Source organism: Alosa alosa, chromosome 6, assembly GCF_017589495.1.
Source record: "Alosa alosa isolate M-15738 ecotype Scorff River chromosome 6, AALO_Geno_1.1, whole genome shotgun sequence".
NCBI classification, from domain to species: domain Eukaryota; kingdom Metazoa; phylum Chordata; class Actinopteri; order Clupeiformes; family Clupeidae; genus Alosa; species Alosa alosa.
Genome location: NC_063194.1, coordinates 30,914,959 through 30,935,626, shown reverse-complemented (window position 1 = coordinate 30,935,626; position 20,668 = coordinate 30,914,959). Strand labels below are relative to the sequence as shown.

General features: G+C 42.0%; 2 protein-coding genes across 5 annotated transcripts in view; one reads left to right on the top strand and one right to left on the bottom strand.

Annotated features, from left to right (window-relative positions):
• The window catches only part of zgc:158376 (uncharacterized protein LOC100101643 homolog), a 28,256-nt gene extending 18,454 nt beyond the window's left edge, over positions 1–9,802 (bottom strand). For 2 of the 4 annotated variants that reach the window (XM_048245550.1, XM_048245551.1), the window contains exons 1-2: positions 9,164–9,802; positions 5,266–5,444 (exon numbers count right to left, since the gene is read on the bottom strand). In XM_048245550.1, the coding sequence (XP_048101507.1) occupies positions 5,266–5,444; positions 9,164–9,200 (216 nt within the window). In that variant the 5' untranslated portion in view covers positions 9,201–9,802. Of the gene's footprint in view, positions 1–5,265; positions 5,455–8,921; positions 9,034–9,163 lie in introns of those variants that run through there. The other 2 variants (XM_048245553.1, XM_048245554.1) reach the window with 2 other exon arrangements.
• An 827-nt stretch (positions 9,803–10,629) lies between these two features.
• Positions 10,630–16,963, top strand: ube2m (ubiquitin conjugating enzyme E2 M). Its single transcript, XM_048246939.1, has 6 exons — positions 10,630–10,956; positions 12,513–12,607; positions 12,885–12,923; positions 13,377–13,480; positions 14,109–14,172; positions 16,193–16,963. The coding sequence occupies exons 1-6, from the start codon at positions 10,842–10,844 to the stop codon at positions 16,331–16,333; spliced, it is 558 nt and encodes a 185-aa protein (XP_048102896.1). The 5' UTR covers positions 10,630–10,841; the 3' UTR covers positions 16,334–16,963.
• The last annotated feature ends 3,705 nt before the right edge of the window (positions 16,964–20,668 follow it).

Genomic DNA, 20,668 nt, shown 5'->3' with positions numbered 1-20,668 from the left:
CGGCGGATTCGTAAAGAAACGCAAGCACCCACACCATAGGTGTATCTAAATTAGCTATGTACCAAAACTGACATTTTAACGTGACTCGAAGAGCTGTAAACAGTGTTGTAAGGCTGGGTGTACAAATCCGCTTGGAGCTCCAGTGGAATTTTCATTTTGCGACGAGAATTGTCGGTCTAACGGCTGATGTGCCGCGTGAAAGTGCGGAAATAGGGCACCGACCAGCCCAGCACTAAACTCTGAGCACGGTAAACAAAAAATATGGATATTTCAGGCAGTAAAAGCCCCGGTAAGAACCAAACCATATTTTGTTAAAATCTACACACTTATGGCTACTGAAAAATGTACGGTTAATTTATCAAATGTTATCAAAAGTATTAAAACACATTGTTGTTTTAGAATTTTCGAACAAAAGGGGTGGTAATTGGTGCTTTTACGTTAAGTCTTATTCACTGCTGACATGGTCAATGAAATGTGAAATACCAGTCTTATTATCATATATATATATATATTTCCTGTGTTCAAAGTCTTATGAAGTATAGACACTGACCTATTGGGTGTATGAAACCTACATAAATATTTCAACGGTAATAAATCAGGAACGTGTTTGCTTTCCTCACTATCTGAGCGTACAGCAATTGAATGCGTCCTTTTCATTTGAAAGACTAAAATAAGGCAATGATCAGATGGTAATTATATTCACAATTAACAGTGACGCAGACACACAGACTCCAATCACCACAGAAATAATATGCTAATGTTTATCATCATGTTTGGTTAAGATTAAAAAATAGACATCACTTTTATGTTCTACCTTACCCACCAAAGCTAGGATGTGAAATTGAGCCTTTCAGGCCAACTGTAACAAAAAAATAATGATGGCGAGCATGTTTATGCATCTGCGAGTTATTATTAATTTTGGAGACCTAATTATGTCTGCATTGTGCAAACACTGTAGAAACATCAAAAGGCAGAATATGAAAACCAGCTAAAGCTGAATCTCCCGAAATAACCCTGAAAGAAAGGAACAGAGAGAGAGAGAGCGAGCGAGTGAGTGAGTGAGTAAAAGAGAGAAGAGAGTAAGACAGACACACTATTCCAGCCGTGTGCACAACCAAGGCTGATGATGCACCAGCTCCTTATGACGGACAGTGCTGGACTAATGATGGACTCGTCATCTTTGACGAGCAGCGAGCAGAGAGAGAGAGGGGGAGAGGGAGAGAGAGGGAGAGAGAGACAGAGTGAGAGAGAGAGAGAGATTGAGACCATGGAGTCAGGTCTACCACCTCACTTCTGTCTCCCTCCACTGCACCATCTTACAGCCTGCAGGCACAGCCTCAATCTCAGCCCAGCAGCAGCAGCGGTGGTGGTGGTGGTGGTGGCGTTATTAGTGATGACAGCCCAACTTAAGCAATAAGGCCCAGAATAAATGGCTGCGCTACAGTCAATGCGAAAAAAACCAGAGGCATTTTTTGGTCTTTTTCTCCCCCTTCTTCCTGTGGCTCGCGCCTCTGTCTAGGCTGCTGCTGCTGCTGAGAGAATGAATGTCTGTTCTGCTCTGTTCTGGTCTGTTGTACTGCATATCTTGGCGTGGGCTATCATCTATTAATCACCAGCATAACACAAGCTTCCTTTCGCTAACGGTAACTCTCAAAAACACAATCTATCAGCACACCAGCTTCAAGAGCATTTACCATTGCTAAAGAAACGTAAATCCCACATCATTTCTTGCTGCTGCTGTTCTTGCAATTACTTATATGATATTATAATCATAATTATTATTTTTTCGAGAGCAACAGATGCAATAATGGTGATGCATATATGTCCAGTTAATACTATTACTGTTATTATTAGTAGTAGCAGTATTATTATCATCATTATTATTAGTGCTATTATTATTATAATCTATCACTACAGCCTGTGTGAACTGCTCATCTCAACGGACTTCCCAACGAGTCTAAATCCACTCACTCTCATGGTTAGTGTAACTGTATGCAACCTGCTGCGTCACGATGACATTTACAATTCTCCTGCTGCCTGTTCTTTTCCCCTCTCCCTCTCTCCTCTCTCTCTCTCTCTCTCAAACTGCCCCAGAGGTGAAATCCCAGCTTGATCTGTTCAATTACATTTCTCTGAAGGAAAGCTGCGCCATGCTTATCCCCCTCCTAACTCAACTGCTCACAGAGTTGACTAATTTCAACCACTTAGAGGTCTGGGATGTTGCCTGACAATAAATCTACCCTGTCCAATGCTACTGAACTCCCTGTGGCTGCTTGATGTGTCAGTCTATCTGCCAGATTTGTCCAAAGACCCTTCAACATCCTTCCGTTTCCATTTGAAATCTGTAAACGGACTGCAAACATGACTGCTTTAGGGCATGTGGGTAGAATCAGAAGGTCAAATTAGTCAAAATGACGAAATAATAAAAATGATTACTACACATTAGGATCTAATTTTGCATTGATTATTTCTTAGACACCAGCTAGTCGTGAACACAGCCATGACCCAGTTCCTGACCAGACTAAAACTAAATAAAAAAAAAACAGGGCAGACAGACAATGACACGCCATAAAGGGACTGCTGACCCTGTTCCCAGCTCTCCCCGAACATCAGGCAGCTTATTTCATTACATTACATTACATTTGGCTGACGCATTTTTAGCCAAAGCGACTAACAACATGGTAAACAGTTTAAGTTTAAAGCAATTCGCAACACTTTTAGGACAATTTAAAAAACTGTAGAGTACAGTAAGAATAAGTGCATCAGTGCTGTTTTTAACAGTTACGTGTCAGTTCAAGATGGCTGGTAAGTGCTAGGATCAGCAAGACTTGTTGTAAGTGGTGCTATGAGAGGAGATGTTCTCTAAAGAGCTGGGTCTTCAGGAGTTCCCTCCCAGACTCAGCCTGTCTCTCTGAATTAGCCCGATTAGCCGTCCCCCCTGCCCAGGCCTCGTCTCAACATCACACCACCCTGCAGGGCATCATCTCGGGGTGAAGCATGCTTAAGCAGTCACTTATGGCCAGTGCTGGACCTTATCTTCCTGACTTAAAGGTTTTAGTGAATCCAGAACGTTCACAGACTCAAACCACTAATTTATCCTATAATATCTGTCTGTCTGGCTATACTGTGTGCATGCATGCATCACTCTCTCTCGATCTCTTTAAGACCTTAGAAAGGGAAGGTTCAATCAATACGCTTCAAAGTAATCATCAACACTTAATATTTAAAGACACAGAGAGTAGGAGAGAGACAGAGAGAGAGAGGAGAGAGAGAGAGAGAGAGAGAGAGAGAGAGAGAGAGAGAGAGAGAGGTATGCCTTCCCATCCTATGTTGTGGAGACTATGGAGACTCCAGCAAAGGCTAAACTGGCCGTGTTCTGACAGCAGTGGACGCTGGGGTGGACAAGTCCCAGATCCAGTGCGGCGCGGCGGCGGATCAGAACAGAACCATGTCTGAATCAGAGTTCACAGCACCTCTGACTGACTGACTGCTCTGCCGCTGCTGTTTGTGTTGTTGTTGCGGAGAAGCAGGTCAAGGCATGCCAGTTCACTGTTTGGAAACACCCTTTTCTCAAATCACTCATGTGGCATGACAAAGGTTTGTGCAACAGGTAAAACAAGCTGACTAACCAACCTTCTGCTCTCAACGCTGGTGGAAGGCAGCCTTGGGAATGTGATCTTTTTAAACAGGCATTCTGTGCAATGCTAAAGTTATGTTACAAGTCAAACTCCAAGGGGCAAACATGGAAAATTAAAAAAGCTTCATTTATTCTCTACTTAAGTGCTTGAAATGTCACGACAATGCTGCACTGAAGTTGCGAAACAATGCTTCCCTAGCTTCCCACGCAGTAGACTTCTAGTATTATCCACATTCTTCCAGGTACAACTTTCTCAAAAGGGCTATTCCCACTATGACAACATGCCTGATTATTTAGCCTATTGTCATGATGGAAACCATTAGCCTTTAGCCTTTGATATCTTAATACACTGTCCTGACAGCCATTTTGACACCTGACACGATAAGGGATAAACACTTCACCATGTTCTGCAGGGAGACGGAAAAATATGGCTCCAGAATTTCCTTAGAGTCAAGGGATATTATTGTATAAGATTGGATAATAACAACACTGCACAAAAACAAATAACATTGGCCTGATAAGTGACTAATGGCTTTGTGAAGAGATTTAACTGCAAAGACATTTAAGATGGATTGGTTATGATAGTGTTACTGCACTGTCTGACAATTAGGGACAGGGAACAATAACTGTGTTTATTGCAGCAGTGATGTAACATCAGGATTTCACTTTTTTTTTTTAAATAAACAGAAGATATGAATCTGAGCCCATCCTGAACGGGAGAGGTTCTGTAAAACCCTCTATTCCAAAGAGACCTGACCTTTCTTATCGTTGTAATGGTTAACCAACTAGTAAATCTGCTTTGAGAAAAATGTCTTAAAGGTTTTTTTTTTTTTCACTCAGAACACCAAAGACGAATGCATAATTGACTGTAATCCTTGTGGAGCTGTTATGCGTGTTTGAACTCTGAATTCGATGGTAATAGATCTGCACTATATCCCTCACTGCTAAACAAAGAATTTTAGAACTAATATTGTATCCATTTTATTATATCCGTATAGGGACAATGTAGATGCTCTTCACTTTGTACAAGCTCTCTTAAGATACAGTCAAGAAAGCAAGTAGTAAGAGGGACTCTGGACTGTTGGACAAGAAATACACTTAGAAGATAGTAGGGGTGTACTGGTTCTGAAATCGAAACACAAGAAATACACTTAGAAGATAGTAGGGGTGTACTGGTTCTGAAATCGAAACACAAACTGCGGTAAAAACATCCATGGTCTCACTCTGCGGTTCTGGGAAAAGTTCTGGGAAGACCCCAAAACCGAAGTGCATACTGAACTGTGAGTTTTGTGTGTCGTTACACCATGTGTTAATGTTCATGTGTGTGGTCTGTGCATAATCATCTTACTGTAGCAGGTGAATACATTGTGTGCTTGTATATATGTGCATGTTGGATGTTTTGTCCACGTCCCCACCCTTTTATGACTGACAGCAGTGTGTGGACATGCATCACTGATGATTGTACAGTTTCTATATTTCCCGACATATAAGTGTGTGTGTGTGTGTGTGTGTGTGTGTGTGTGTGTGTGTGTGTGTGTGTGTGCGTGTGTGAATGGACCTGTGTGCATGTGTGCGTATATGTGTGTGCGTATATGTGTGTGTGTGTGTGTGTGTGTGTGTCTACGTACCGCCGTGCATTGCCGCAGCAGGCAGGACTGCTTCATCCTGCCGGGGCCGCCGAACTTCTTCATGTCCTTGCAGAAGTGGCACTCGCCGCACTCTGTGCGTTGGCAGGCCTGGCAACGCCGGCATCGAGTGCGCCGGCGCCGAGCCCCTCCGCCCAAAGCCTTACTGCCCGACATCCCCTCTGCAGTCAACTGCTCCAGAGCCGTACGGGGAGAGGGGAGAGAGAGAGAGAGAGAGTGGGGATGGGGATAGAGAATGCATGATGAGGGGGGGGGAAAGAATTGAGACGAAGGAAGAGAGAAGGGGGAAGGAAAAAATAAATAGGGTGGGGAGAAAGACATGGAGGTTTGGAGGAGAGAGAGGATAACAAGGAAGAAAGAGAGAGTGAGAAAGAAAGAAAGAAAGAAAGAAAGAAAGGAAGAAAGAAAGAAAGAAAGAGAAAGAGCTCAGGATGGACAGAGGACAGAAGGAATAAGGTGGATGAGAGAATGAGAAAGGGAGGGAGAGATAGAGGGATGGGAAAAGAGTGAGAATGAGATGGAAAAAAAGAGGGGAAGATGTATGCAGGAGTGCGGTTTGAAGCGTGGTGAGCAGGGGTGAGGTTTGAAGCGTGGTGAGCAGGGGTGAGGTTTGAAGCGTGGTGAGCAGGAGTGAGCAGGGGCGTGAGTTAGAGTAAGCAGTGATAGTGGGAGAACAGGAGAGAGGGACAAAAAAAGAGAGAGAGAATATCAAGGGGAAGGGAGAACAAAAGAGCAGAATGTTAGAAGGTCCTTAACACACTAAATAATAACCATGAACTACAGAGAATCATAACAGCGGTCCCATATTAGCTTAGATCAATGTAAACCAACAAAAGCACTGCCTACTAGACACCTGAAAAGGAGGACACACAAAATACAAGTTGGAAGAGACATTTTTACACAAACACACCCTGGAGAGGCTAATGACAGTACAGTGATCTCCAGGTCACATTTTACACCTGTGCAGCCAATCTCTCCCACCCTGTTCTCAACCTTGGGCTCCCTTAACAGTTTGACTGTGTTCGTCTCAGAGAAATACCTCCAAACACACTGAAGTTTTCCATTGAAAAGACACGACACACACACACACAATGATTTATGCCTTAAGCCAAACCCCTTGTGACAAGCCCTGAGCTTGTTGCATAATTGTCAACAAATCCTTACAAACAGCTGACTTTTTTGCCGCTCAGTATCTCTCCATTTTTCAACAGCACGCATCTCGCTGCCACTGAGGTCACTTCCTGTGAGAAACCGGTCTCCCACCCATTGACCTGCAGACACGCTGCTCGTACTGAGCGGTTACCAGGATACGGCACGGTGTCAGATCATAGCAGGAGGGGTCAGACCAGGACATGCCCCTTCTGAAAATGCTGACTGTGGTCTTACTCACCTCAGCCATCAGATCAAAAACACACCACTTCCTACATGCGAGCGCTTGAGATTGAGGAACTCAAAACGGTCTCGATCGCACTTGAGGGGTGGGGACAGGTTGTGCAATGTCACTGTGTGACAAACAGAAAGAAGTGAATGTGCTGTACTACAGTGAAGATGAGTACTGACTCTCCTCACTCCCACACACACACACACACACACACAGACAGACAGACAGACAGACACATACACACACACACACACACACAGACAGACAGAGACAGACAGACACATACACACACAGACACACACACTGCTGCTGGATCTCTGGAGAAAGGGGCTTTCCATTTGTGCACTGTTTCACTACACCTCTCTCTTTATGTAACTATCGTATCACACATGCATACTTGGGAGAGGAGGGGCCTGACACTGACAGTTGGGAAGTTCAAAACATGCAGCGCAGTGGGCCTCTCTGGGTTTTTTTTTGTTTGTCCAACAGAAGGATCATGGATGCCCTTCCCAGTCAAAGACAGATTTATCCTTAATCATTCCCTTCATGGAAGATCACCTCCACTTTGCAGGAAGGAGTGCAGAACCGTGTGTTCAGGCAGGTTACTGTGGAAGGAAGCTGAGCTCATCCCACAGGTGGCGCAGGGCAGGAAAGAACCAGGTGTCAGAGACTCGGTCACACGTACGGAGGCAATTTATAATAAAGCACCCCTCGCAAAAAAAACTACTTCTTTTCATCACTCCTTTTCCTTCTCTTGCTCCCCCTTTCCCCATCCTATCCTCACACACTTCTACAATGATGGCTTCCTGCTACTGTATATTTCATCCCAGATCATCCTGTGCCTCTCCCCTCCGAGTCAGCCTGTGCTCTCTGACGAACGCATGAGAGTTGTGTCACTGTACGCGTGAGCACAAGTCGTCCCACAGGGTGCCAAAGGCATCTCAGGACCTGCCACACCTCGCCACACACTGGGCTTGAGCGCGTGGGCCCTTGCACTGAAGCACTGATATCCGCATGTCACGTCAGTGAGTGGCCCTTATCCTACAGCTGAGGAGTCCATAAATGACCAGCAGCCTTGCTAGAGCTGGGCATTGAGTCATGCTCCCTCTCCACACAGGGAGGGAGGGAGCAAAAACATAATAATCGGTTCCACAGGGAGCCACAAGTGTCTAGCATCTGCCAGCCGAGAGGAAAGATGCTTTGACCATTTACAAAGCACGGGAGTGATGCAGATCACTTAAAGTTTTTGCATACTGGGCCAGGTGCCCTGACAAGCTCAAGGACCAAAGTGGTCTTGGCATCCGCGAGGAGTGGACAAGGTCCATATTAACTGTATCTCAATCTCCCCCAGATGACATATATAAGCCGACGTGGATTTGTGATGACAACAGAGCTGTAGAGGTCGGAACCATCTCAAAAGCATGGGCATCAAAAACCAATGGCTACTGATGCAGACAGACCCGGGGTAGTCAGTATCACAGGACAAGAGTATAAGAGAGGGGGTTAACTAAGGATGACCAGTGACCGCATATGTGGAATCTTATTTGGGGTGCAAAGCTAGCACTATTAACACAAGACAAACAGGGTAACACAGGGAGAGGAATACGATAACAGTAAACTGACAGATAACAACAACAACAACAAAAAACACTTCAGGAATGCCTGAAATATCTTAAGGAACCCCCAGCCAGCTCCTTCTGAGAAGACATTTCACTAATTAACCTCGAGCGATTGCTGGGTGTGTTCCCCACACGCTTCCAAATGAGCTGTACTCTTTGGACTCGTTTTCAGCATTTATATTAAACTATCAACACCCATGTATAAGACAAGACAGCGTGATTTGAACTCCAGGTTTTGACGACCCAGGATGACCAGGCAACCTTGCTAGCTAGCCAGCTAATTACTCAAAATAGTGTTACACTCCTTGGGGGGCACTGATTTTGAGGCGGGTAGATGGTACAAGCGTACCAATGACATAGGGGCGGTCGTTTGCCAGAGAGAAAAATACCTTAATAACAACTCTGAAACACTTCATATAATTAGTTGCATAACATATTTGGCAATACCCTGGCCTGTGGCGCAAAACTGCACAGGCTTGCTAGCTAACTGGCTAACTGGTCAACACAATGATGCGTAGCTAGCAAATTGAATGGTTGTTGTAGCAGGAGGGCTACTACAACAAACTGGACAGCTAACATAAGCTAACAATTGTTGTCACTGAAAACATGCAAAGTGAACCACGCTTCATTTGTACAACCTAGAAAATACACAATCACCCAGACGTCCTATCTCTGTGTTCCCAATGCTTTCTCTGCAACATGCTTTTCCTTTTCCACAACATACTGTTGCTCAGCATCTTCTTAAAACAATATAGTTAGCTGACTAGCTAACTAGTTAGCTAGCAATAGCTAAACAGCAGTTGACTGGCTACTGCCCGCTAGCTTGCTAAAATGAAACACAGCAGAAAATAATTCCAGTTCCAGTATTGATATTACTAACCTCTTAGTGACGAGTCGCATACTCCTTGGTCGCGCATTAGAAATAATATTTGCTAACACTTAGCTTTAATAGATCTAGCTATATTCACGGATCGCTTCCTTGTTTCCTTCTCCTGCAGCCTTTTCTTGCCGTTTCTGGGTTCGCGTGTGGCACGTTCACATGCGTTCCATGTTGATACAAGAATAGCTAGCAAAGCAAGCTAGCTACTCCTTCCAGCTAGGTTACTAGGTTGGGCAGATGTATCGATTGTCAAAATGGCTAGATAACAATATCTTTCTAGTCCAGCGATTTTTGTTTCATTAAATGTTTTCTATGCTCTGTTTTAGCTTACGCATGTAACAGCATGCCTCAGGTCTTAATTGCATTCAAAATTACACATGATTTTAAAAACGCATCGCAAAACACCCTCTTGATATAGCATTAGTGTCTACTGCGGGTTCGTTGCAAATCTCACTGAAACGGTAAATGAAACAGAAAACTGAACTGACGGATGAGCGTGGCTATTGTTCTCCTATTCTATTGTGTGGTTCTTGTTTAGTTATTTTTCATTAGCATTACGAATAACTTATTACTTCATATAGAAACATGTTTAATCGCCCATACGCTCTTGCTAACACATAAGACGCCATCGTTCTCCATTTTGCCTTGGAAAATGAAATAAATAAATAAATATGGTAAATAAAATATGGGAAGAAAAAAATATGGTTGCCCCTCCCCTTTGAGTCGTCAATAGTATATTTAGGCATTCTGGGTTATGTAGTCATTGGTAGAAGAAGTTTCAGAACCAGATGATCTCATTTTTCTGTCGTGGTGGATTTCACCTGTACGATAATGGCATTCCATTTTCATAACGATAGGAATATGAATCTAGGAAACAACATTTTTATTCTAGCCATTCCAATTCACTGCTCTAAAGACTGCATTTACAACCACATATTTGAATGGACTTATCAGTGTTGATTACAGTTAATTTGGCAGACGCATTTATCCTAAGCGTCTCGATAGCACGATAGCATTGGTTTTAATTACGGTACAGTAGTTTTAATGGGATATATGCGTGTGCATGCCTGGTTGACAGTATAGGCTGCATGTGCATGATTGACTGTACCAGTTGTGCTGGGTATAGATTAATGACAGCCTGTAATTAACTGTCTGTAAACAATATTGTTGTGCAGTGTCCACAAATACATGAATACTAGTAGTCAAGCCCTTTGCGACTTTCTTTATAGGTCTATTCCAACAGCGAAGAGAAATAAACGAAACAGCAGAAATTACCTAAATTGCTTTCATATTGTAACCTAAACTAGTATTGTTTAATCCCATTCACTGTATTTGCTGTACTGACGACTTGATGTCCATGTCATAGCTAGCACTGATTTGAGGATAACTAAGCCAATTGAAGCAAGTATCCAGGTAGATGCAGAAGTCTGATTTGAAAACAGTGCAGAACTCCCTCCTCTTTCCCTCTCACTGCCTCGGCCTCGCACTGTCTCAAGCAGTGCCACCTTGCTAAGCTACATTTGGCTAGTCTTCCGATACCCTAGTTGAGACGCACCGGCTCCCAACATTACGGTGCTACACTGAGTGAATTCGCTCCCTCTACATTTTAGACGAGAGAAACATCCAGCCATAAGGATTGACACGTTAACCCTAAATTACTAAATCACTGAAGATTAAGATGATTAAGCTCTTCTCCTTAAAACAGCAGAAGAAAGACGAGGAATCTGCTGGAGGAAATAGAACAGGAGCCGGGGGTAAAAAAGCAAGCGCGGCCCAGCTTCGAATACAGAAAGGTAGGCTAGTCAGCTAGCTAACGTTAGCTAGCTATCCACCTAGCTTACCACTTAACAAAAATGATTAGTCGCTTTATTAAAACAACATCATATATGTACCGCTGTACACAAGTGATTATGGTCATTTTTGGGTTATATCAAATTTATACATGTCTGGTTATGAACACAAACGTTATTTTGGACAGTTAGCTAGCTAACCTCTAGCCACCTCCATGAAAACAAAACAGATCTTGTTGGAGATGGCTAACCACAATTTCTCGCAGAGTTGGTCTGACTCTGCCTAAAAATGGTGACACCCTTGTCATCATTTGCCATGATTGACAATTATAATTCTTTGTTACCAGACGGGGTCATAGACAGTCATCTTGGATGTCTACCGGTAACCGACTATTTTATACCACTGAAATAGTTACTTAGTTTGCTAGCTTGCCTAGCTTTGTAGTAACGACACTGATGAAACTGCGTTTTAGAGGAAAACTAACCACCAAGTCAGCAAGCACAGGCTAGCAAGATGGTCAGGGTGTACCTGCTAGCTCACAGCTTAATCCAGCATTGGAGTTTGATATAAAAATTGCCTGTTCCATTGAAATAAGTAATTGGCACTCTTATGACACATTGTAACGTCGTTTAAGTTACTATGTGCTTTGCCATGTCAACTACATGAAAATGACCGAGCTGGCTCTTGTAGCTAGCTGGTTAGCTCAGTTGCTTCATATCATGTTTTCAACGAGTGCTTGCAGGCCAGGTTTATACTTGATATGGGTAGCTGTAGGCAGGTTGTTGGCAGAAGTTTCCATTAAAGGTAAGTCATTTTAAAACTTGTTTTACTTCGGTTGCCGTTATGTTTTGACAGGTTGCATATATGGGCACGACATTACAATATATGGGCCTAGTTACTGCTGTGTGGTTTATTGCCTACAGAAATCAAATCGTTTTGTTTGATACTGGGACGATGAACAGGCAGAGATCTTAGTTTTTGTCTGTCAGAGATGAAAACAAACTTGGAACATCTCCCCTTTACTTCTGACAACTTGGACGAACTTACACAACATGAGCAGAGTGGGAAACCCAATACTGCTTTGGTCCATTTCACTTGGTTATCATTGACTAATGGTTTCTATTATGTTTCAGGTGCTTACTAAACTACCATTTTGATGGTTTAACTAACCCATACAAATAGTTCTGAGAAGTTAATGTTTTACCTGAATGAAGTTAAGCAAGCAGGTTGTCACAGTGCAGTGCTTGCTATACTTATATTTACTATACTTAAATTGAAGTATCTTGATGACAAATTCACACATTAGTTGATGTGACAAGCTCATGACACAAACACGCTAATAGTGATGTGAAGTTAGTCTTGCACTTTTTTGAACTTATGAAATATTGAATTGAGTTTATTTCATGAACATGAAATGTTAGATTTTCCATCTTAAACATAAGTAGAACTCGGGCCTGTGACAAATATGTGTAAAGCATTTTAACAGTAAAAAAACAACAACAAATAAACAGTCTAACCATGTTGTTCTTTTGTGTTTTTGTTTCCCTCTTCAACGCAGACATCAACGAGCTGAACCTACCAAAGACATGTGAGATTGTCTTCCCTGACCAGGATGATCTGCTGAACTTTAAACTCATCATCTCACCAGATGAGGTATTAATGTCTCTCAGAGGCAAAGAGTTTGCCTTTATTTTTCTGGTTGTTTTACCAAGAATGATAGTTTTCTCTCTCTTTCTCAAATTGTAACCCTTTTAAAGTTGTAGTTAGACTTAAAAATGGATGTTTATAGATGTACTCATCATTGCATGACTACACTTGCACAAGGAAGCTTAATTGTGAAAACAGTGTTTTGAATCAATGTAATAAAATGGCTTTTGATTTTGTTGTTTCTTATGGTCTATATTTTATGCCTTGTGTCTTTCTGGTTTAGGGATTTTACAAAGGGGGGAAGTTTGTTTTCAGCTTTAAGGTGAGTAAATAACTAGTCATTTGTCTTCATAATGACACACTTTTAGACCAATGTTCTTTTTAGAAAGTATTATATAGCATTTACATTTTTGCTCTTCAACCATGTTGATTTAAAGGAGAATACCGGTGATTTGTTCACATAGATCTCTATTTCTCGTACTGTCGGTATAAAAATAAACGAAAACAATTGGATCTACCGAGTTGCTGCAGCCAGCAGCTAGAGCTGTGAGGCAGTTACCTACAGTCCTACACTCTGGGGGCATGTTGATGAGCCCCCATGTTCATAGCCGGAATTCTCCTTTAATGTCATAAATCAGTTATCTTTTCTTTTTTTTACTTTACCTGTCAGTCATTTTGCTCATATGTACAAAATGTTATCAGATACAGCATTTGAGGAATGCATTTGGTGTGTTTGTATTTGTTAATTTTTATTTTTATGATGCCCCATGCACAGGTAGGACAGGGCTACCCACATGATCCCCCAAAGGTCAAATGTGAAACCATGGTGTATCATCCCAACATTGACCTGGAAGGAAATGTCTGTCTAAATATTTTGAGGTATGTCAAGCTCAAACTCCTCATATATAGCCAATGCATACACACCGTTATGGTAGTTGTAACAGGTAGAACATTAAACAAACCCCTCACAGATCTAAATTGCTTTTAATTGCTTTCAAAGCATCTGCCAAGTGCAAGTACCAAAGGATGAGACGGTGTGATCTGAGCTCGCTTGAACAGCTTCTTCAAAGGGGTGTGGTTTGGCAGCAGGTAGTCACTGCACCAGCAAAAGGCTGGTTCAAAAAGCACTCACTGGTCATTTTGTCCAGCCTGCATTCGTGTTTTTTTTTTTTCTTCAGAACACTGCACTGGTAACTTCAAAGTTATCAAAAAGAAAAACATAGATCTCTGTCTGACTGGAAGCTGTTTAGAAAGTCATTATTAGTGCCAGAAAATTGCTTGTCTTGTGGTTTTTGGCTACACTGTTAAGTAATAAGTAAGTATACGTATATTAAGTATAGATGTTAGATGTGTAAGAGTCAGAGTAAAAGTCTTTCGCTTGGGAAAGTCCCCCAAACCACCTTTGCATTTATATGCTATAGTCAAGTAGAGCCTTTCATTGTATAGCCTTTTTGCTGCCTGCGACAAATTGGTAAAGCATTTTGTTAACATCTGTTTCTTCTTGCAGAGAGGACTGGAAGCCGGTGTTGACAATAAACTCCATTATATACGGACTACAGTATCTGTTTCTAGTGAGTGGACATTTTTATATTAATTTGTACAATAATACACACTAAACTGACCCACACAGTGCAAGTTTATTATAAGTTAACAAGCTGTCGTTCCTTATTGTATTAGGCTGGGTGAACCCAGCCTGATCTGACGGCGGGGTCTATTCCGCCCTGCAGCTCAGGCTGAAAACTTGTACTTGTATTTCTTTCTCCTGCTGTCTATCTCTTTCTCCTGCTTCCGTTACACTTTTGTGGGGGCCAATCACAAACTGGCTTATCCACCTGGCGCGCTATTGGCAAGTTTAAAACGATGACAATAGCGGGAGAGCCTGGAGTTTTCGGGTCGCTCTGCAAATGTCACCTGGTTCGTTGGTCAGATTGGTGAATGACTATCCAATTGCATACAGAGTCATTTGAACTATGCCCGTTGATCACACCTCTTGTGCAGTAGAAAATACATACTCCCCAGACTCCCCAGACCAATGTTAAAAGATTGAGCTTGGTCTGGTGAAAGCCAGACTATTATTGTATAGCTTTTGACCATACCATCATGTAAAATTAGACTCAGGCTTAGAGTTAGAGGTTCAAAGGTTTTTGTTGTCAAGTGTATTGCTTTCAAGAAAGCAAACATCAATGTCCTGGTTGTACAGTATAGGCCTGCAGCAAGGAATGATATTTAAATATGAATCAATTTTCTTGTCTAATCTCATGGTCATGAATGACAAATGTCCGAAGGTGATGTTTGCAACTATACTTCCTGCCATGGCTCACAAGTTCCACACTTTGCTGGCTCATGAACACTATGTATATAAAAAAGATGGGCATAAGAACGAAAACCCTTGTTTTAGCCTATAATAATTGTGTGTAACATAACATTACTTTATAATGAGTAACCATAAGTCGGTGTGCTTGACATTTTGGTTGACCTTTGGTGTGCCTTAGTCACAAAAGGTTGAGAACCTCTGGTCTAGGTCATCTGCCAATACTTACAGCAACAGTAAGTAGTAATTTGTCACCTTTTGGGGTATGTTTTATAAGGCAACTAGTTTGGTATAATCTTGATGTTTGTTATTATAGGTGTATGGTCAGGTGAAAGACGGATAAACACAACTGCCACTCGCATTAGCCGCACAGGATCTGTACTGTGTAGCTTTGTGGTATAGGAAAGACCGTAAAAGCATTCACAGCACAGTAAAAACTATATCAACAAAAGTTATATATAAGTCCAGTTCGCAGTTTTTCAATTTTTTTCATCAGTGCCATCACATGATTTTTGCATCCCTTTAGTTGGTTGGCTTGCTAGTTTGTGACTACAACTCCTAAATTAGATTAGATTAGATTCAACTTTTATTGTCATTTAGCAGAGTACAGGTACAGAGCCAATGAAATGCAGTTGACATCCAACCAGAAGTTGCAAAGAAGCATTAAATACCAAGTGCAGGTAGAGTATGGTTGTGCATAAATGTGCAGTAGGAAGCATGTATTCCCCAGGAGTGTTATTTTAAACTGTGGAATTTGGGCAACAATGCCCCAAAAAATTAAACTGAAAATAAGAAAATATTATTGAAATTCCAGTAGTGCACATTTTCTAAAACTTCTTAATGAACCTATAAAGGTTATTTCAGCAGACAATGTCTTGTCAATGTGTAAATATTTATTTTATAATATGTTTATATTCTTACATTGGCACCCTGAAGCTTACCTGAAATTGTCAAGTGGATTTTGACATAAAAACATTTCTTTACAGAAACAAAAATGACACATCAGTGTTTCCCACAGAATTGAATTCTATTTGTGGTGGTAGGTTTGCATAATTAACTTGAATGCAACAGTTTTTATCAAATTAGCACAGCGTGGTTATGATGCTAACCAGCATTAAGCACAATTTAGTACAACCTGGAAAATCTTTGTGTGGTGGTCAATGTTGATATTGTGGTGGGCTGCCACAAATAAGTCAATGTATGGGAAACACTGCACATGATTGTACATTGTTATGCAAAGTTAGTCATGTTATACACTCCCAACCCTTTTGTTCACACAGGAGCCAAACCCTGAAGATCCCCTTAACAAAGAGGCTGCTGAGGTCCTGCAGACAAACCGACGGCTCTTCGAGCAGAACGTCCAGAGATCGCTGAGGGGCGGCTACGTGGGCGCCACCTACTTCGAGCGGTGTCTGAAATAGTCTCACCCCTGCCCTGTTTCCCCCCCACGCCAGCCGGCCGCTTTCATCCCGAGATGCATTTACCGTTTACACGAGCTGAGACACTGACTGACACGCAGACTGGAGAGATTTTGGGGCGGGATGGGGTGGGGGAGGGTGAGGGTGAGGGAAGGAGGATGGGGGATTGGAGGATGCTGATTGTCGGATGGTGATTGTGGAATGGTGGTTATGGTAGATGCTGTCAGTGGGCAAGGAGTGTGAGAGGTTTTTTGGAGGATAAGGGTGTGATTTGTTTTTTGAGAAGCAAGTCTGAACAGTCAGTGATTGTCGTCGCTTGGAGAATCCAGAAGCGGTATATGCCACTACGTTGGTGCCCAGTCTTTTTTTTATTATTATTTTTTCCTTCCATTTTTTAAAGCAAGATTTGACACAACATTGATCTTAAAAAGACATAGACATAGTCAGACCCCCTCCCCCCTCCCAAAAAAAAAAAAAAAAGGCCACACAGACTAAATTGCTTATATTGTTTACCATGAAACCTTGTGAAGCATCTCTGGACACCAGGATCATGGGAGTTCCAATGAGATGGAATCCTACTGATATTGTACACAGACACACACTCACACATTCATGTACACACTGGTTCCCCTCTCTTGAGATGCTTTTTTACAAAGCAGTAGAAGATGTACACCACCACCACCACAACTAGAGTGAAGAGGGGGCTACTTCTAGATGCGTGCAGAACCATGCCGATGACAAAACCAACACACCAGTTGATTTCATCAGACAAACACTCACTTACCAACTGACTCGAAGCTAGTGGAAAGGATAAGAGAGGGCTGTGGTGGGATTGGGAGACCTTTTTTTGTTTTGTTTTGTTTTCCTTTTTGGGGTGGGGGAGGGGAGGGCTGGGTGGGGTTGATATGGGAAACCCATTGGATTTCCACTGATATGAGTGGGCTTAAGGGTGGGGGGAGGGGCTTAAAATGTTACAATTCTATTGTGTATATTGAAATCCCAGCTGTTCACAATGACTGCAATATGAATTATGTTAAATAAAATATGGACTTGAATGCTTATAATTATGGTAAGATCAATCCAAGTGACCTCATATATAAGTAGTTGAATAAAATGTTGTTTGTTAAGTTACCTTAAAGTTTGGGCAGAAACATGTACATCATGTTTAATTATGTACACACAACAATTTAGTGAAATGTGAGGAGGACTAAAGCTAAACTTAGCCCATCATTTTGGTTAAGGTTGTGTTCCCTAATGAGGTTAGCCCCAGGTACAGGCAAAGTTATTCCATCACTGACCAAATCAGCCACTTGTGAACGATCAGGTACCTTTGGGTGGGTGGGGTCTGTTGAATTAACATGAATCATTTGAAATTTGTGGTTTAAAGAAATCAATCGGAGATCAAAGGCTCGTGGTTTTGAGGAGCAGGCATAGAAGATTCCCTTCTGTTGAAAGCCACCTTGTCAGATTACCATGTGTCGCATGTAAATGACAGTGTGACTGGCATCAGCCAACTGATAAGACTGATTTGATGGATAAAAAGCCTGCAACTTGTTTGAAATATTTACAGTGTACACAGTTTGTGTTTCAACTGGAGTTATCACATTGACTTAGTTAAAAAAAAAAAAGGAAAAATAGTAACTTTGAAAGTGATTATGGGAGTTTAATTTAAATATCTGCCTGTAATTTACATAGAAACATTAGTCTACTTTAATGTGTTTGGACATGTGATAGCCAATGTGTGGGTGTATGAAACTGACTACAGCTACCAAAAACATTATCGAGTATTACAAAATGTAGACTAGAAAGTATGATCTGACATTTTGGCTTCTGTATTATCAGTCTAGTTCTCTGCACTGGTGCAACCTCTGATAAATTAAACTCGGATGGGGAAAACACACACGACTAGTGAAGAAAGTTGTGTGGGGTGTGAACCACTTCTAGCCAACAAAAGGATCAAGTCAAGTGGGCCACTTCATCAAACTCATTAAAACGTTGAGTACTATTCAACATATCCGCTAACAAACCACCCCAAGCAAGGTTCGTGTCTTCGAGAATTTCAGAAATAAATCACCTGCTTTGACAACGTCATTTAGCGTGTTTCCATCCAACTCGTGCGAATTATATGCGCATTAGTCAGCGTTTCCAACACCTATTGATTCTAGTATGTAAGTATTTTGGGACACTTTGCCTACGTTGAGTGAAATGGACGCTCTGCTGTCGGAATAGCCTAGGCCCTAAGCCTAATTCATTCCTTCATTTTGAAAATATTTTGTTTAATATCGATTAGGAGAAGGCGGAGAATGTTATAGGCTATTGCGCAATCGGGTGTTGGCAGCTTCCATCGCAGGAGACCGCCATACACTTGGGAACGACCAAGGTCTCGGCAGTTTTTTTTTTGTCAAATTTGGCACTTAACTGTAGAGCTTCATTTCTATCATTTCACGCGGGCTCGGGCTTGCGCGGTAGGCTAAATGAGCGGTCAGGTGATGCGTTTCGGTTAGCTGCGAGAAAGATGCAGAAATGGATGCTTAGGAGGTGAAACAGAGGCTGGCCTCTTGTGACTGGCGTTTTAGTTGCACCGGCAAAGAAAGCAAAGTCTGAGGTGTGGAAAAGTTTTGATGATGTGCATAATGAGAATAATGAGCCAGTGGTTATGTAAAATCCAAAGGATGCAACATTCTGTAGAACGACAGGGAATTCGTCGCTGATAAGGCATGTTGATCAAAGTTGTCAGTGCCCCTCAGGATCACATCGTTTGTTAGGCTACAGCAACAAAATCAAACCCTGCAAAGGTTAAACAAATGGTTACGGAGAAGAAGTGTGTCAGCTTTCGATGTAAAGACATTAGGCCTTTTAATATCGTAAATGGCGAGGGGTTTAAAAAGCTGGAGCAAGAACTATGTCGGGGCTGCATATGGGAGGGTTCCCGCAAACTTCAGAATGCTGAGAGGACGTGGGCTATTTTATTTCTTTGTTCCAACTTCAAAGTGGCCTAGGCTACGTTAGTCATGAATAAATGATGTCAAATGTTACTCATTCTTGACAAAAGGCAAAAGAGCTGCGTGCGTGCGGACATTTGAATAATGTCGGGCTGTAAACGGGTTCGGGCTTTTAAAAAGCTGTCAGTCTCGGGCTGATTTCTGTGGGGCTCGGGTCGTGTCGGGCCTAAATTTTAAGGCCCGATTAGCTCTACTTCACTGACCAACAGTGGGTGGAGACCTTTAGATTCACAAGTCAGGGTTTGAAGAATTATGACGAATGATAGACCTGGCTGTTGCCCCGAGTAGGCTACTCGTTGTCGGATGCCTATCCCAACAAACAAGCCATCGCATCTATCTATCCATAAATTGCAGGAACGTCTGTCTGTCTGTCTGCGTGTCGTTGGTCCGTTCGATTTCAAACTTGGCAGGTGTCTTGCTACTGGCATGAGTAAGTGCATAGTTTGACATTGTTTGGATAAGAAAAGCTAAATATATCGTTACATATCGGTAAAAGAAGCACACGTTGGCTTTCTCCACTAGCCACCCTCTCACACAGCACTGCGCGCAGGACTAGAGAGAGGATAAGCGGAGATTGGGCTGCACTACCGGTAAATCACGGTTAAAATGCAAGATGTTTGATTATCATCTCTGACCTCAACAATAAAGACTTACTGTATGTTTGCTTGCATAAAATGATTACGCGGATTTTGCAACAACACGCCAACAAACACGGGTATGTAGTGGCTATTCAAAATTACATGAAAAGTATGTGCAATAAACGCTTTGAATAGCCAGGCTACATTAGATGTGAGACTTTGAATAAACAAACTACATTTCCGACTGCAAGGTCCCAAATTGAAACAAGCGATAGGCTAATGGTCCCGAATTTAAAGTTTCAGAAGACGTGCCATCTAGACAACAAGTGGCAGACAAAGAAACGTCACTTGTGCTAAACACTGCTTTTGAGTCACATCGTTGCAAATGTCAAACGATCACAAAATGGCTTGTCACTATCAGGAAAGTTATACAATAAGCTAGGCCTATAGCCTAAACCTAAAACATTTGTTATGCCATTCTGATCTGTAGAAATCACATGCAGTCATGCCTAAATTCTGCTTGCTGCACATTAATTATAGGCTAATATATTATGATATTCAGTATACATTATTGAATGCTTAGCTGTAATGATGTTTTTCCCTATCATCCTATTGTTAAAGCAGGCATACCTGCGGGCATGTAATCGGGCTACAGGTTTTCTACAGGAATGGCATGTTTGAATGGGCACTGCACTAGTTGTATAAACTTGCGATGTGTGCCGATCGAGTTGTTGGCGAAAACTTTAGCGTCAGCAAAA

What these genes read in the sequence shown, in the direction of transcription:
- ube2m (XM_048246939.1), top strand. Translation starts at nt 10,842, where the DNA reads ATGATTAAGCTCTTCTCCTTAAAACAGCAGAAGAAAGACGAGGAATCT. An exon ending in CCAGCTTCGAATACAGAAAG is followed by an intron (nt 10,957 to 12,512) that starts GTAGGCTAGTCA and finishes TCTTCAACGCAG; the next exon opens with ACATCAACGAGCTGAACCTA. An exon ending in TCATCATCTCACCAGATGAG is followed by an intron (nt 12,608 to 12,884) that starts GTATTAATGTCT and finishes TTTCTGGTTTAG; the next exon opens with GGATTTTACAAAGGGGGGAA.